Raw genomic sequence first — 18,243 nt, forward strand, 5'->3', positions numbered from 1 at the left:
TATAATATTTATATTACCCATATATAAAATAAAACTATAATTTGCTTCTGATATAGGAATAAACATATTATAATTAAAATTGTTTTCTAAAAATAGAATACTATTAGACTTAAAGATTTCTATATAATTAATAGGAATATAAGAGAGATATAAGATTTAAATAAATAGATTTGGATTATTCAATAAACAAAAAGTAATTTTAAAAGGAATTAATAAAGAAATCCCATTAAATAACTTTCTAAAAGGAGTTTTTTTAATTATTCTATTATAATTACATTCCCAAAATATAATTTTGAGTTTATTAATCTCAATAAGTTTATTAACTAGATTTTTTATAATATAATATTATTAAATATAAAGACTAATAGCTTATTAAAGGAAATTAAAGATCTTTTTTTTAGATTATAAAAAAGAATTATTGAATTAATAATTTTCGTTTATATAGCTAATAGTCTAAACTTATAATATTATATTAGAAAATTCCTATATTACATATTATTGGGTATAATCTAATATTTATTTTCAATATAGGTATAATTAGTCTTAATTAGATTTTTATAAATAGCCGTAAGCTAATTGATTAATTACTGACCTATTAAGTAAAGGATTTGTATATATAACAAGAATACATATTTTTACACTTTTCCTTCAATCTATTCTACTATATAGAATTATTATTACAATTCTAAGATAAACAAATTTTTATAAAGTTCAAATTATTTTATAATTAATAGCTACTAAAGATTTATTTTCAATTCCACATTATTCTTAAATTTAAATAAGAAATTAATAGATTTTGGAATATATAAATACTCTATTACAACAATAGGGAAATAAAAAAGAAATATTTATTAAATTTGTAGATCAATTAATAAAGTAACCAGAATTAAAGAAAATCTATTATCAGCATTCAAAAAAAATTATTATAAAAACTGACTCTACAAACAGAATTTTTTTTATTTTTCTTTTTTCTAATAATAAAAAATACTCTTTCAATAAAAATAACTAAAATATTAGAAGTTCAAATTCCATAATTCTTTAAGAAATCTATATAATATTACTATCAGAATTGGAGAGATTAAAATAAATAAATAATACTAGAATTATATTATAATAATTCTTTTTTAAGCTTTATTATTTTGTTTTATAAAACTTTATAATCTACAAAAATCGGTATTTATTCTTTCTAAAATAAATAAATATATATTAATATACTATTCTCAAAAATTAATTTCTTAATCAAAAAATTGTTTTTCGATTATTTACCTTTTTTATATTTATTAATATTTATATTCAAATCAAAGAGATTATATTTATTACTCTATTAAGATTAACTATTATTAACTAGAAGAGCTTGACTGATTATAGAAGAAGAATAATAAAGTCTTTTTGAAATAAATAGATTGAATATAATAATAATATTTATAACTTGATATATTTAAAGAAAATATCTTTATTAAGTTTTAATTAGAATAGATCTTTTTTCTATAAATAATATTGATATACAATTTATTTAAAAAGGTATTATAATTATAAGGTATTATTTGAATAGTTATTAAATAACTGTACAATTATATAGAAATTATAAATAATATAATGCTTTACTTTAAAAAAACTATAAGAATAGAGTATAATTTGTTTTTAGAATCTATAATTATAAAATTGGGAGCAAAGTGTTTATTGAGTATACTTATATATCAATTATATATATGTAATCATATATATACGTATATGCGCATATAAGCGATCGCAACTGCGATTGGATGCTGATCCGTGACAATTACTCTTATAAACTAAAATTGAGAGATGATTTATTCTTATACTCTTTAGATTCTATAGTATAGAATATATAATAAAATCTATTTTATTGTAAAAGATTATAAAAAAAATTTAAAGAAAAGAAAATAATATAACTAGAATCTACACTTTATTATAAAATCTAATCTAAAATAAATAGAGTCTATCAGGGGCCTGCGAGCTCTCGAACTCCTTGCTTTTTGAGAAAGTATTATATAATTATATATATTGATATTGATATTCAATTAGTTTTTAATTGAATCCAATTTAAATAGCCTTATTATATAAAAATAATTGCCTTAGACTAAAACTTAAAATTAGCTTTTCAAAGTCAAAATTTCTGAAATTCATTAAAACCCTATTAATTAGAATTAACTTCATCAAATATGAAAATAAAATTAATCTATTTAATATCTTAAAAATGATTTTTTCAATACAGAATCAAATATTAAAGATTTTATTATACTTAACAAAGCATTCACTTCGTTAATTACGAATTCTACTATCCTAGGGATATACGAGTAGAGAATAACTATAAAGCTGTATATAGCAAAACTCGAAATACTTTTCAGAATATATAGAATTATAATATTATGGAACTAGGGATCTAGATTGTTTATTAAAGAATCCCTTTTTCCCTTTGAAGTTTTTGAGCCCTCTAATAAGAGATATATTATTTTAAATTCTTAGCTTAATATATCTAGATATCTCTCGAGAGATCTCCTCGGATGAAAATAAATATTACTACTACTACTATCATTATTGTTACGTAAGCGGACACAATAATAGTTGTAAGCTTTACCACTACGCCACGCACGCAATCTGTTCAAAAGGCACAGTATCAGGGATCGAAGTCCTGATAGCTTACTACTATATATATACCCTGTAACAATTATATCAGGATAAAGCAGGATAAAGTGTATAAGTCTTGTTTGTTAATTGATGTTCACATAAATAATTTCCCTAAATTGTTTTAATAATCGTTTCACAGTATTTGCAATGATTCAGATAATAGTTCCGCTCGAGATTCCGTCCTTGAGATTCTGGGAATATCTTTATTGATCTTTTATCTCTTGTTGTGAGAATTGTCAGTGGGAATCAAAGGCTAGAGTATGGGGGCGTTCAGAGATTGAATGAGTTAAGTTGTACTAGCTAGCTATGAGGGTAAGAGTTCTTGCTAATACTAATTGCCGCTAGCCATCCCAGATCCCCTCCCTCCTCCAGCACCATAAGAACCATATCTCTTGATAGATAGAATTGATAGCTGAAGTTCTTTCAATGCTTGAAAGGTCCTGAATACCCAGACTAATGAATATCCTGATATTGATACTTGGCAGTAAACCCAGACCTTTTCCTCGTCCATATTGATTCCCAGAAGATTATTAGTATCAGATCAATATATATCAGCGGCTTGTGATATTGAAAGCTCACTAATCTCACACAACATTCTATCTCTACATCGTCACAAGTTAGTAATTGTCTATCAAACAGGAAATTTAAGAGGGAACCAAAAGCTTACATTGCGCAGCGACTAGATGACACTGGAAAGAGAAGAAAAAAGCTCGTACATATTTCGGGAGATCTCGAGAGCCTAGGATTAGAGAACTAATTGACATACCTTGAGTTTCTTATTGACGGTCTTTGGCTTAAGTTTCTTGTCCTTTTCTTTGCCGTTATTATTACTTCCAGCGTTCTCTTTATCTTTTGCTTCCTTTTCAGCAGTTTCCTTCGCTAGCAACTCCTCTTTTTCGGCAGTGGCAGCACAACGCTCACAGCGCTGCTTGCCTAGAAGATATGGCAATCTGCAGCCCTCTTCCTTACAGTATGTCATGTGAGCCGAGCAATAAGGCCTTGAGTTTGGGCCAGGGGTATAGGCTCGGCGACAGTTACCTTTTGACTTCTTGGGGCAATGGTGGATTGTGGAATCTTTGGTAACCATGATGAACGTAGGTTATAGTCTCGCGAGTGTGTGTGTTGTTTTGTTAATGACCTAGAAAATCTAGCGAGGAACGGGAAGTAGAGTGGCCCTATGAGTGGAAGTAGGTCTATTGTCTTGATTTTCGTAGAGAACTGGGTAAATTTCTTGAGTTCTGTAAAGAATTCCTGGAGAACTATTGACAAGGTAAGTTGTGAAAGTAGATTAATTTATCAATCTTAAAATTAAAAGATTTAGAAGAATTCAGGAAGGCCTAACTAGAGCTTATAAGTTGCGTGAACGTTCCTATTTGCCCTTTAGCTACGTCGTTACGGTTGATTCTCCTGTGAATAGAACCATACAAACTATATTAAAATTGCAATGATCAAGTGAATTACCTTGCCGTATGTGTGAATGTCGACTTGGTGACAGACTTTGAGTAGCACTGTTTAGCGCACTATCATTGCTAACAAATGACGGATTCCATTCTTCAATACGGTATTGTGAATCCTTAACTTAATTCCTCAAAGATCTAGTCATTGGTGCTCACAAAGGCGTGCATTTCTCAACAGCATCATTCTTGTTAATGATTTTGAACGGTAGAGGAAATACTGCATGGTTGCTCCTTTTGGAATTGTTCAGTTTCCCCTCGGTTATCATACCTGTATTATAATCTACCCTAGCTTACTTTTTGCGTTTGTTTCTTCCATATACAGCATGAGCCGTTTATATCATCTGAACTCTCCCCTGATTCAATTCTCGCTTAATCAATCACATCATCAGCGTAATCTTAATACAACAATTTAAGATTGCTTCTACTACCATTACTGCCACATGTGATTGTAATTCATATGAGCTGTACAGTAATTCATTCGAGATGTCTATATCTTGTCCCAGAGGCTGCTTCTTCTTCTTCCCTCCACCATAAACTTGAAGTCATCAACCACATATTAGAATTCTTCATTAACGAAACTCAACTTCTTCTATCAACTTAGCATCCATCTTCAAGTTATCATTTCCCAATACACGATTAACACACAATCATACACCAAATCGTCCACTTTCCAATATCACTAAGAATTCATCATGCCTGCCGGACATTCCGCCAAGACTCACCACTGCCCCGGTATGAAGACGATGATGGGTAACTGTCGCATGGATGGAAGAGCACCAAACACAAGACTCAAGTACTGCCTCACTCACCAATACTATTGCCCCGTCTGCGCTGCTAGTCCAGGCAATAAAGACTACGTAATGCTTTGCGCTTCCGATATCTGTACAGGCGGATGTGGATACAAACATCGAGATCACAAGGACAATGTGAAAGCTCGTCAGGATGCGGAGAAGAAGGCAAAGGAAGCTGCCGTAAAGGCAAAGGCCGAGGATGGTAAGGCCAAGGTTGCTGCTCAGAAGGCAGCTGCAGCTGCCCGAAAAAGCGGCAGATAGAGGGCATAGTCTGGTAAAGTGGCGGCGACAATCTTGCCCCTCTTTACGAAGACCATCCATCATGTTACGGAATCTGGACATTTATTGTTGATTCATATTCGCTATAAAATCGGTATTTCGCAATCTAGACAAACAGTCGAAGGGCACCATTCAACTATATGGATATTCAGGACATTTTTTTTTGTGACAGCCCTTGCGGATCGACTACCAACACTGTCAACTCTTCTTTTTTAGTTAATAGGGTATGCAGAGCTACGATCTGCGGGAATGGCATTGAACTGAGGGCCAGCATACTTGTGTGCTCCGAGACGTCTCTTTGCATGGATATGGATATGGCAGCCCATGTATTTATGAATTCATGACTTACGAGATTATGATTTATGAATGAATTTCTGGGTATGAGCATTTATTGGACATGATGGAGTCTTTTCGTTATAGGATTACGGGTTTGAGTAGGGAATATCGGGCATATTTCCGTGGATATCAGAAAGTCGGTTCAGCTAATTGATCTGCTGTTTTTACATCTTATTGCTGAAGCTCTTTTTGATTGCGATATGATGTGATTTGAGATCTTAAGTGATTTTTGTAGGTACTAAATGGATAGAATCCAAAGGTAAGCTTTTTAGATCCTCCAGTAGCTCCACGTGTTTCCGGAAAATGATATGACTGTGGATGTTTGGAAGGATGTCTGCTACACACAATCCAGCAACTGATCGACGAATGAGAGCCCTATCACTAATTTTTCCAAAGGCCCCTCGACACTTAAATGATATGGAGGACTGTTGGTTTGAGAAGGACACGAATGGCGTGGAACCTAAGATGTGGGCTCTGGTTGTCAATGTGTATTCTAATTACAGGAAGAAGCAACCCTTAAATAGGCCCTGCTATAAGACTAGCTCCTTTGTTGTAGGCTATGAATGACTTAAGCCCATTCATCCAACCCTTGTTCATACAAGGACTGAATCTTTTGAAAGTTCACGGGAACCACAATCATTGATGAGCGATCTAGCAAGAGAGCACCCATTATCTAATTAGACAATATGACCTACAAATACATGGTATTCTTGAAAAGAAATACAGTAATAGAATAAACGGTGAATTACTCTCATGCCACTAAAAGTGAATTTATCTACTCTCACGCAAGTAAGATTCTACAATAGCTAGATTCTGTAGTTTTTAGACTAGAATATGTGATCTAAAAGTTGGAATCTCTAGTTTAAATTGTAATTTATAATTAAAGGCTAGCAGTTATAAAAGAGGGCTAGAATATATAGTTGAAAGCTAGGATCGAAAGCATAGAATCTATATAGAATCAGGTTTAACATGGATGCTAGAATCTAAGTGATATGAGAGTAAAAATATATGAATCTTAGTGGTATGAGAGTGTTGTTTTGGACTTTTAGTGCCACGAGAGTAATTTACCATAGAACAAAACAACAATCAGCGAGAGAAAACTGATTACCGACAAAACGACGACGGGATACCATCGAGATCCTTATGAAGACCAAAATTTCTACAAACTCACGACTAGTGTCTCTGGGAACGCCGCTTGGGAACTAAGCGATCAAAACATGCATCCAATTAAATCTAACCATCAAAGATAGGAGTCCATTCAAATCATAAGTTAACCAAACAAGAACGACCTTGTCTACTTGCAACTAATCAACTTATAAGCGAGACTTGAGCTTCCAAAAACATCACGCAATGAATGCTCATTACGAGAGTTCATAGCAAAGTTTTTAGCAAAATTCCATCTGGTCTTCTCGATTATAATTAATATGAACGCTGGCTGTCATTAAGCAATATTTACAAGCACATTATATACAGCTACTCTATACACACTTGACACCGTTCCCAATACCCGCGCCAAGCCTTCCAGTATACAAAAAGAACAAAGTATTTACCCCACATCCAATATTAACATCTCCTGAGTCCTCAGTTCAAAGCTCCGTAATCGTGTGTCCCACTCCACAAATGGCTTCCAGCTGAGGCTTACTAAAATCAAATCTCGACCAATTTCTATCCATAAGAGCCATTCCCGCTGCAGAATTTCCACCACTTGCGCCCGCTTTTTCCAATATAATGAATCTTAACCCTACTTCTGTGACTGTCACTGCTATACTAATGATGATCAAGATGATGACAATCCATGTGATTGTGCTCATTTTTGTATCTGCGATACTGTCACTTAAAACTTCTGCTAAGTCCAAGAAAACGCGACAGCGCTCATTGAGTGTCGTGATACGGGGACCGATTTCGAGATACTCTCGAATGGCTTCGTAAAGTGGATGTAAAGTGGGTTCGGAATCCCAAAAGAAACTGGGTACGTCGAGGATATTTGATGCTTGAGAATGTTAGCAAGAACCTAAGCGAAAAGCATATGCAATAACTTACAAAGATTGACATCTACCCTACTTTTGAAGAGACGTCCAAGAATCTTGAGAATCTCCGTACGTGACATACCAAGTTGGCCCGTCAAGGCCAAGTGCTTAGGAATATGTTCTGCGCTTAGCATAGTCTGCGACATTCGCTCCTCAAAGAAACTCAATTTCGTACTTTGAGCAATAGCATGACTCATTGCTAGCTTAATCATATGATCACCACTCCTTAAGGTTATCATATCATTGAAGATTCGTGGTCTATCAACGAAGGAATTGTACTCAAAGTGAAGCTCCTCTGTTTCGAGATCTTCTTCCTCTTGAGGTCGGACAACAAGTGATACATCTGTGTTGTGTGCAGCAAACGTCAAGTCTGCAAGGATATCCTTTTCCTGATGCTCGGTGAAATTCCAAAATACCACCACTCCATACGAGAAGACAAACATTTCTGCAAAGGTTTTCGCATCCGGCGCGACTCGATTTGGACTGTCGGCTCTTTTGCCTTGTTCAAAGATATGGGTTTCCTCTCTGCCTCTTCGGGCTCCTTCTTCCCTTATGATTCTTTCTTCGTCGGTTTCATTTCGTGGACTATCTTCTCCCCCCCTTACACCGTATGTATCTGTATCCTCGAAATACCCTTCATGATAATCTCGATTCTCACTCCTTTCTATCTCTTCATCTAGTACTGCTTTTCCACCTGGACTTTTCAAAACCGGACTACTTCGTACTCTGAATCCTTCGGTACCTGGTAATAAAGGTAAATGGTAAACTGTATAGAGACAATCATCGTATAACTTTGTCTTGGCTCCGTGTCGCTCCTTGACGAAAGCTGCCGTGGCCTTTGTTTTATATGCTTGTGCCGTGCAATACGCAGTAACTCTAGCCAATTCGTTTGCTCTCCTCGCTTTGGGTAAACGTTCCGCGTAACTCTTTCCTCTGATACCACCTCTTTTCTTCAAAATGTCCCTTTCAGCATCTGTGGGAGGTCCCCCACCACCATCAAGTCGCTGTTGGTTTCCGGCCCCAATAATCTCTTCCGTTTCTGAATCATCCTTTTCATCCACCGTATCTGGAATCAATACCAATTTCTCGCTAATTTTTGTACTCCGACCTGGAACATTCTGCTGTGCAATGCGAGCAGATATGGGACCATTTGCGCGACGTTGATCTAGAGCCTGAGGTCTTCGTCCGGCCGGTGGCCCTCGAGCTTGACCTGATGGGATTTGAGAAGCGTATTGTAAAACATTATCTACTGATATGAATCTTGTTGGTCTAGGCGCATTCGAGCCATTGGCATTTGGTCGTTGAGGATTATTTCGTGCTGTGGAAGGGCGTTGTCGTTCCCGAGAATCAGTAACCTGAGACAAAATTAGCAAAAATGTAATCATCAACTATCAACTGGAATTTAGTGTTGGTTTGGCTCATACCAAGACTGATGGTCCGCGTTTCCCAGCCGGACTTGCCATTTTGCTCGGAATTGTAGATCGATTGAGGTTTCGAAAGGAGTGAAGTTATATTCAAACTTATAATCATATCAATCAAATTCGCATGTACGGATGTTTAGAAGTCATGTCCTGTAGTAGATGGAGCTTGTCGCATTTTGGTTTGTGCTTGGAGCGCCTGGGTGCATAAAATAGTGCAAGGATACAGGCTAAAAACGTCATAAGTCAAAACGGCAACGTACACCGCCTTTATTCTGCCATCAGCCAGCACTCCCACGAGATTCCCTCCAAGCTCAAGAAGTAAGGGATGCCGACCAACCCAAAGTCGTACAGCATATTTCAGCTTCTATAGTTTCATACTTCTTCTCTATCATGGCTATCGAACTCTTGACATTCAACCAAATCGTCTCTGGGTCCAAATTGGATGTTCTATATCAATAGAAGAGTGCCTCTCAATCATGGAATGATCCTGATTATTATACCGGTGTGTGCTCCCTCATCTAGAGATTATCAGTAGGCAAACAAAAATGTAGCCATAGTTACCAGACTATCATTTCGCTGCGTCCTCAATACACCTCACTTCCCTTGAATCGCGGATTGGATTTCTAATCTCGACGTCCAAGCCAAACAGCAATCTAGTCCCGAGATGTCAGGATATCTTATCTTAACCTTATCGGCAAACATAAATCATCGATTAAGGGGGAGATATCGCTAAGCATATGCTTCCTTCTCAAAAGCATTGTCTTTTTCAAACAGCCTCAATATAGCATATATCTCTCTCGATAGGTATCAATAGTCTTTGAAGCATTTGGACTTAGAACAACTATCCTTTCAAAGAATCAGCTTCCACATGCTTGTTATGTTCTTCATCGCAAATGTCCCTAACAGAATTGGTTCAACCGGTAGCCAGCTCGAACCTTGACTGCTAGTCGTCTGCTAGTCCGTCGGATAGCCAATTTACAAATATCACACCAATTTCTAGCCGAGAAACCTAAGTATGCCTGCGAATTTGACTCTCTGCAACAGCTACCACAGTCTAGTAGGCCTTTGGGTATGAAACCCAACCTTAGTCACATGGAGGTGAGTACGTTTAGCCTCGGGGTCTGAATATACATAGTCACAGGTATTCAGAGGTATATCGCAATTGTTTGGGAGTCAGCACTAAACGTATATCTACTTATCACCGGCGAGATTGAGCAAGTAACAAGTATCTGGGGCAAATTGTCTCTCTATTCCCGATTCAATGCTCAAGAATTTCAGGACCAAATCTCCAACCCTCATCTACTGATATAGGCCAAATCGTAAAGGATACCTCTCTAGTTTGTAGTCTTAGTTGGCTTATATACTCACCAACTGGACTCGGTGGCCTCTGGGTCCTGGGGCTAAATATGCCACATACAGTCACAGCCGTGTCCGATACCTCCAAATTCCCCCTTTTGTACTTCGTCAAATCCTGACCTTACCACTTCCAAGATATTTCGGTATTCGTATCAGTGGAGCCCAACATTAGCGATGTAACCTTAGCACAGCAGATGCAAAACGATACAAGATAGCTGGCAAATGCTTCAACCCTCGCACAAGAACGCCTCCTCACGAAAATCAATCTGCATACCTAGTAACTAAAGCTTTTGCTCATTCAGCCAGGGCTTTTTACGTAGATCTTTGATTTTTCAGATGATGGCTTAATTTGAACGCCCCAATGCTTAATATTCAGCGGCGTGAGCGGGGGTATCGGGAAGAGTGTATGAAGTAGGTGTCGGTACTCGGGATCTATTTTTCGCCTGACCCCTGGTTCTAGCTGTAAGAAATAGGATGAAAATGGACAACATGAAATCGTCTCGTGGAGAAAACGGGACAAACCAATCAAGACCTAACAGTCCTGTGGTGAAGTATAAAAATATATATGAAAATCGGTCATCGGTAAGAGCGAAATTCCGATTTCTTTGTTGTATTCACTGTTGGTTGGGAATGATAATATGACCAACAGCTATATGGCAACAGCTATATGGTGAGGATCGAGGCTGAGCTCGAGTTGCAGACGGCATCTAGGTAGGGGAACTCCAGCGGAGGTGAATGTGGAAATGGCAATTAGATTTATAATTGCGGACTGATGTATCTTTAGTCTTGAATTTCGTTTCCTGGTTGGAGGATTGACACGGTACGAAAGATGGCTACAAAAATATCGAATGTTGTGTATCGAGGTGCAAGGCAACCAAAGATTACTACCAGACAGATTCAATATCTTATCCAGGAGCTGGCGTATCTTATAAGATGTGGTAGTTCCGCTTCATGACATTCTTTCGACCTTGTGCTACTTTAGATTAAAGAGTCTGCAAGTTTTCTTTCATCTCTGCTTTTTTATCATCTTGTCTGTCGGTGAAGTGAAGGTGAAGTTTGAAATATGAGCTTGGACTCATAAAACGTATTTCACTTCCATTGCTGTAAGAGCGTATGTGATTGTCGTGTCGTCGGAACGATAGAATCCGACAGAACGTTTCTGAGGAAAGAGGTCTGAAAGAATCGACTCGTTGTGTAAACCACGTGGAGATTTCTTTCCTCGTCAATTGAGAAGCCAAATTGCCTCAAATACTATGAATGTAAGTTCACTCCCCTTCTTACCCTTATATGTCCCTCTCATCAATCATTTCCCCCAAAGTTATCCTCCTTCTCTCCTCCTCCTGCCACTTCTACACAATCTCCCTTCTGACCACCAAATACAAAACTAACACACCATCAAGATGTCACCACCCTACCCCCCAAAATCCGCCGTCGTAGGCCTCACACCCACCCACCCAATCGATACACCCCTCACCACAATATTTATGCTCCTCTTCCTCCTCTCCTCCATCATCCACATGTCCCTCCTCCAAATAAACTTCCGCCGCGGCCAAAAATTCCTCATGTCTGGCATGGCATTCGGCTTTTCCTTTTCCCGCGTCATAACCTGCGCTCTTCGTATCATCTGGGCATCCTACCCCTCCAACATCCGTCTCGCGCTCGCGGCTCAAGTTTTCGTCGCTGCAGGCACAATATTGTTATACCTCATCAATATCATTTTCACAAGTCGATTATTGAGGGCATATCATCCGTGGGCATGGAAACATTCGGTCCGGACTTGTTTTCGCGTAGGGTATGTGAGTCTGTTCGCAGGATTGATCATAAATATATCGGTTCTTGTCGAGAATTTCTTTACACTAGATCCACATATTTTGTGGACCGATCGGGTTATAGTATTGGTTGTTAATACGTATTTTGCCATCTTCGCATTCGCTCCAATTCCACTCCTGGCCTTACGGCTGCTTCTCCCTCGGAACCAGGTGGAAAAATTTGGGACCGGGAAATTGAGAACGAAAATTCGATTGGTACTGGGAACATCGGTCCTGCTTACTCTCGGAGCGGCTTTCAGAGCAGGGACGGCATATGTACCGAGAGCCATCGATGATCCCGCGTGGTATCATGGTAAAGCATGTTTTTATATCTTTGATTTTGGGATTGATATTGTGGTGCTTTTCTTATTTGCGGTCATGAGGGTGGATAGGAGGTTTATCGTTCCGAACCGAACAAAGATGCAGGGAGATTTCAGGAAAGGGGGGTTGGGAGGGATGCCGTTGAAAGGTAAAGAAGGTGCGGGAGAAGTTAGGTGGGAGTGGATGAGGGGCTTCAAGGGGGAATGGAGAGAGTGGAGTGTTGAAGGGGATGATGAGTTATTTCCGGAGAGGAATATCAAAGTTGAGGATGGGGAGGCTGACGCAGAGACAGCAGTAGGTAGTAATGCTAGTGGAGGGGTTACACCTGAAGCAGTGGGGAGTCGAGAGAATGTTGATATCGATGTCGAGAAAGGTAGTAAATAAATGAAACCGGTGACGCAGAATTAGGCATTTCTCGATGAGAATCCCAAGATTGTGTATTGGTAGTATATAAGGCAGCTAGAGACAAGAGGTATATATCAGGGGAGAGGAAATACGAGGGTGCAACTCGAAAGATTTATATAGCATAGCTAGCAAATTCTGTAACTCAATCTTTCCAATTCAACTCCAATTACAAACTTTCGAATTGGCAAATATGTATTATGAAATGTCAAGTAAATCATCTAATTACCATAACAACAAAGCTTCTCATAGATAAAATTGAGGAAATGCAATCGAGCACCGTCAAACTTCCAGAGAGACTCGCTAAAATCTTCTCGTGCGTACACCTCATCACCAATACACACACATAAGAAGTGAGTACCTAGGTATCAACTCACCAATTACAAATAGGTGAAGCCGCTATGAGCCCCATACCTCCTCTATCTCCCAAAGTACAATTTTCTCACTACCAAACCTCGGGAATCTGAATAGCTAAATACAAATTGTATGGGGTACCATATTTACACGCATAAGACTAATATCCTAACACTACGTATCTCGCTTTTGAAAAGAATTAATCTTACAAATTTACAATAGAGAGGATTGATAATCCATCAAGGTAATCAATGTGAGAGAATCCGGATGTCCGTAGTTGCTAGTTGCTGGGTGATACATAGCACGATGATACTCTATTCGGGATGAAAACTTGGATGCTATTGCCTGTTTTTAGATGGTGGAATGGAGGTCAAGATTGCAATACATCTTGATTGGGAAATTTTTGCTTTTTCGTTTGGAACTACGGTCACATTGCGATATTCATCAATGCTAGATGAAGCATGCAAGTGTGTGAGAGAATGAGGAATCAGTCTTTATTATCATAGTACTTCGGATCTTATCTTGTGCTGATTGGGTTTCTCTTATATTTTTGACACGTCTAGGTCTAGACCAGGAAGGAAACTAGAATTGTACTATACACAGAATAGTGAAACGCTTTAACCATCCTATAACTCATAACGAATACGTTTCGCTGGTAAACTCGTAATAACGCCCCAACACCAAAAGAGGATATCTCGCAATAACAAATTAAATCCAATACTCTTCCATTCAATTCAATATCCAACTCTAACCTATACAGGTTCCAGAGTATTTAAAGGAACATAACCCCCTTCATCACCTCTGCCCCTTCCAACAACAGCTCTATAAGCATCCGTAACCTTTCCACTCCAGCCTCCGAAACCCCAACCTTGACCTCTCTTTCTCAGTTGTCCCTTTTCTTCCAACAAAGCATCTTCCATCCACCTAGGTCTTTTCCAAGTCTTCAATAGCAAACTACTGCATACTACACTCACACTACTGAAAGCCATTGCTGCACCTGCTGCCATTGGGTGTAGATGTAGTCCGAAAGGAAGGAAGATGCCCATGGCAAACGGAAGACCAACGATGTTATAACCGCATGCCCAAGCCAAATTAAGCTTGATACGATTGAAAATCGATCTGGCAAGTTGAATAGACGCAGGAATATCCATAAGATCATTTGGTCTCATGAGAACAACGTCTGCTGCTTCCATAGCTACATCAGTACCTCCTGCCATAGCAATGCCAACATCTGCTGTGGCAAGAGCAGGAGAATCGTTGATTCCATCTCCTACCATTGCAACACATTCTCCACGAGATTGGAGCTTGCGAATGATATCCTGCTTTTGATCAGGGGTAACTCCAGCGTGAACATTTTTTGGTGGTATTCCGACGATACGTGCAACTGCAAGAGCGGTTGGACGTTGATCACCTGTGACAATTGCAGTTTTGATACCCATACGATGAAGTGCGGCGATAGCTGCGACGGCGCTATCTTTCACGGTGTCCGCAAGACACAAGTGGCCAGAATAAGATCCGTCAATAGCGATGAAGATATTGGTTGTACCTGCTGATGAAGTTTTAGATGATCCAGCAGCTTTGACATTTGCTTCCTCAGAAGACTCAATGGCATCTTGGGGTACAGATACATTATTGTTTGTTAGGTAGCGAACATTGCCGACTAAGATTCTGTGACGAGTACGTTCATTGCTAACAGCAGGCTCGACTAAAGCGCTGATTCCATTACCAACGGCAGCTTCGAAATCGCCAATGCTCCCATCAATAGTGCCTTCAGGGCCGACTCCAAGTTCTTCCTTGGCAGCAGCGAGAATAGCTTTACCGATAGGATGTTCACTGCCCATTTCGGAAAGGCCAACGATTGTCCACCATAGTCTCTTACGTGATTCATTGTTCTTCCAGGCGGAAACCAAGTTGATCTTTGCAACGCTCATTTTACCCTCTGTAATTGTGCCAGTTTTGTCAAGGACAACTTGTGTTATCTTAGTAGCCGTCTCGAGAGCAGCACCACCTTTGACCAAAATTCCATTTTCTGCACCCACACCGGTCCCTACCATCACAGCAGTGGGAGTTGCAAGACCTAAAGCGCATGGACAGGCAAAAACGATGACCGAGATACAAAGTTTAACACAAACCATGAATTTTCCACCACTTTTTTCATCCACGAAAATCTTTGGTGGATGCGACAGGACATGGCTAAGGATCATCCAAATTGAGAATGTAAGAAATCCGAGACAAAGGATGAATGGAACAAAGTAGCCAGCAATGGTATCAGCCAGTCGTTGAATTGGGGCCCGAGTAGTTTGTGCGTCCTGAACCAACTTCACAATTTGACTCAATTGAGTGTCTCGACCAGCACGTGTAACACGGAAGTCGACTCTACCAGCACCATTGACTGTACCACCAATGAGTAGACTTCCCTTCTTTTTCAATACTGGCATCGCCTCGCCGGTAATCATACTTTCATCAACGTAAGTCTCACCTCGGGTGACAGTACCATCAGCAGGAATCTTATCACCGGGTCGTAAAATTACAATATCGCCAACTTGTATAAGTTCAGTGGGGATGACCTTTTCCTCTGTAGCATTTCCTTCCTGAGCGTGATCGGCTTTTGATTCTTTGGTATCCCAATCCTCAGCTGCTTTCTCTGCAGCGATTGGATCGGCATAAATGGTTGCCATAGACGGAGCCAGAGACATAAGGCGAGAAAGTGCTTTCGAGGTCTGGCCCTTTGCTCGGTTTTCAAGAAATCGGCCCAGAGTGATAAAAGTAATAAGCATACTGCTTGTGTCAAAAATAGTGCTTGGCCGAGTGTGAGGGGGAAGAAGAACAGAAACTATCATAGCTGCAACACTGAAAAAGAAAGCAGCAGATGTTCCAAGAACAACCAATACGTCCATCGTAGGTGAACCATGCTTCATAGATTTATATGCAGAAACATAAAAACGCTTTCCAATGCCGAATTGAACGGGTATCGTGAGAATTAAACAAACGATATCACCGAGATACAATCCAGGGAAGAATACAATATAACTACCAAAATCCAAAAACGGGATTAGCATAGGAAATACCATGCTGATCAAAAAGACTGGAATAGCAAAGCTCAGAGAAGTCCTGAAGGCGGTACGCCATTCAGTTATCTCTCTAGTCTTCGCAAGAGATTCAAGTTGGGCGTTATTGTCGTCATTATCAGCGACCAAAGCATTGTAACCTTGAGACTCGATGAGGTCGACGAGAGCTCGCAGCCCAGCGAGATTTGGTTGATGAGAAATAGTTAGCCGATTCTTGGCGAGACTTATTGTTACAGAATTAACACCGGGTAGTGATAAAAGTTTGGTTTCCAAAGCGGTCGCATCAGCAGCCGATGCTACTCCAAATAACTTGAACTGTGATGTGGTAGCTGCCGACTGTTGACTGGAACCCAATTGTGTGGATATAATCTTGGCATCGAACCCTCTATCTTCGATAATCTCGGCAATCTTCTCAGCAGATAGTTTGGAGGGGTCATGAATAACTACGGCCCGCTCTGCAAGTAAACTGACATTGAACTGCACAAGACCCTCGAGATCCTGAAATCCACCTTCAATCGCGGATGTGCAAGCACCGCAAGTCATTCCCTCAATAGCAATAGTAGTAGTGGCGACCTTTTCTCTCTTCGAAGTACTGTCGCGGCGCGACTTACGTGTTCGTGAAGGAGGGGTAGCTGTATTTGATTCGACAATGGTTGCTCCGAACCCTCTATCCTCAATGATTTCTGCAATTTGTTCCGCAGTCAATATCGTAGTGTCGTGCTCGACCACTGCCCTTTCTGAAAGTAACGATATACTGAAAGTCTTCACTCCCGGAACATTCGTAAATCCCCCCTCCACTGCTGAGGTGCAAGCCCCGCATGTCATTCCCTCTACGGCCAACGTTGTTGTAGTTATAGGCGCATCATTTGACTCGTCATCGTCAGAATTGTCGTTGGTATCGTCGTCGTGTTCATCTCTATCGAACATGGGAGATGGTAAATCCGTAGCCAGGACTTCTGCATCGAAACCGCGATCCTCAATGATTTCTTGTATTTTCTCGGCCGGTATTCTTTCTGGGTCGTGAATAATTACAGCTCTCTCCATTACCAAGCTCACTGATACATTTCCAATGCCATCCACACCATTGAATCCTGATTCTACCGCAGATGTGCACGCCCCGCATGTCATGCCACCAACCTTCACAGTTGTTGTTGCCATGTGCGCGGTTGGTGTCGCAAGACTCTTCGAGCCTGTGCTTCCCGTAGAAACCTTCAAATATTTTGGAGCCATTTCTACAGTTTACAGCTGTACAAGCTGGGAGCAGCTGGGAGCAGGGAGGGTAGGTAGACTTATGTATCAATATCGTATCGGAATAATCGGTGCACTCCGTATTACTATGCGTTCCGTCAGCTGCATGTATCAACCGTGGGTGGTCGCATCGGACAAGGGTCTTTATCGAATGAGCAAGTTGATTAATGGGGAACAAACTTAAAAATTAACAAGTATTTGAAGAAGGAAGGTTAATAACAGAAGGCCTGCTTCCGCCGGGGATAATCCGTTATGGATTATTTGTTCAGTCTGGAGTGGGTTTCGTCATGTCAGAATGCCGAATGTTTGCTTAGAAATGTGCGGGAGGTGTTGACTTTGGTGACGCCCGAAAGCGGCTGATGTTCGATTTGTGGAAGGAGTGCTGATGCCCAGGAAAAGAAGAGATCTGTGGTAGTATATCTTCGAAGTCAATATTCACAAACGAATGAATGGATCAAGACAAGATGTGAGAAGGAAATAAATGTAAAGTGGCAGAGCTACAAAGGAAAAAAGAAGAAGACAAAGTGTTTGTAGGACCGAGGGACTTTTGGAGCGAAGATGTTACAAAGGTCCCGGCTTGTGTGACCCTCTCTCTCTCTCTCTCTTTTCTCTTTTTCAACTGCGAGTAGTAATTCTTAGTCATGATTTAATTAATTATTTGGATGTTCAAGTTACAGAAAGTCCTGTTGTCTCTCGAGTCTCGAGTCTCGAGTCTGCTAATCTGCT

The 18,243-nt window shown here is 39.5% G+C and overlaps 5 protein-coding genes across 5 annotated transcripts; 2 read left to right on the forward strand and 3 right to left on the reverse strand.

Annotated features, from left to right (window-relative positions):
* Positions 1-3,394: 3,394 nt before the first annotated feature.
* Positions 3,395-3,736, reverse strand: EAE98_012171 (uncharacterized protein; the record flags this gene model as incomplete). The annotated part of the gene is made up of 1 exon (XM_038959796.1): positions 3,395-3,736. One exon carries the CDS (start codon positions 3,734-3,736, stop codon positions 3,395-3,397), a length of 342 nt encoding a protein of 113 aa, XP_038803831.1.
* A 1,062-nt stretch (positions 3,737-4,798) lies between these two features.
* Positions 4,799-5,158, forward strand: EAE98_012172 (uncharacterized protein; the record flags this gene model as incomplete). The annotated part of the gene is made up of 1 exon (XM_038959797.1): positions 4,799-5,158. One exon carries the CDS (start codon positions 4,799-4,801, stop codon positions 5,156-5,158), a length of 360 nt encoding a protein of 119 aa, XP_038803832.1.
* Positions 5,159-7,098: 1,940 nt separating this feature from the next.
* EAE98_012173 (uncharacterized protein) lies at positions 7,099-9,002 on the reverse strand (the record flags this gene model as incomplete). The annotated part of the gene is made up of 3 exons (XM_038959798.1): positions 7,099-7,502; positions 7,553-8,894; positions 8,964-9,002. The coding sequence occupies 3 exons, from the start codon at positions 9,000-9,002 to the stop codon at positions 7,099-7,101; spliced, it is 1,785 nt and encodes a 594-aa protein (XP_038803833.1).
* A 2,242-nt stretch (positions 9,003-11,244) lies between these two features.
* Positions 11,245-12,829, forward strand: EAE98_012174 (uncharacterized protein; the record flags this gene model as incomplete). The annotated part of the gene is made up of 2 exons (XM_038959799.1): positions 11,245-11,575; positions 11,717-12,829. Exons 1-2 carry the CDS (start codon positions 11,570-11,572, stop codon positions 12,827-12,829), a joined length of 1,119 nt encoding a protein of 372 aa, XP_038803834.1. The 5' UTR covers positions 11,245-11,569.
* A 1,124-nt stretch (positions 12,830-13,953) lies between these two features.
* Positions 13,954-17,499, reverse strand: EAE98_012175 (uncharacterized protein; the record flags this gene model as incomplete). The annotated part of the gene is made up of 1 exon (XM_038959800.1): positions 13,954-17,499. The coding sequence occupies one exon, from the start codon at positions 17,497-17,499 to the stop codon at positions 13,954-13,956; it is 3,546 nt and encodes a 1,181-aa protein (XP_038803835.1).
* Between the last annotated feature and the right edge of the window lie 744 nt (positions 17,500-18,243).

The sequence above is a fragment of the Botrytis deweyae genome (assembly GCF_014898535.1).
Source record: "Botrytis deweyae strain B1 chromosome Unknown BDEW_060, whole genome shotgun sequence".
Taxonomy (NCBI): domain Eukaryota; kingdom Fungi; phylum Ascomycota; class Leotiomycetes; order Helotiales; family Sclerotiniaceae; genus Botrytis; species Botrytis deweyae.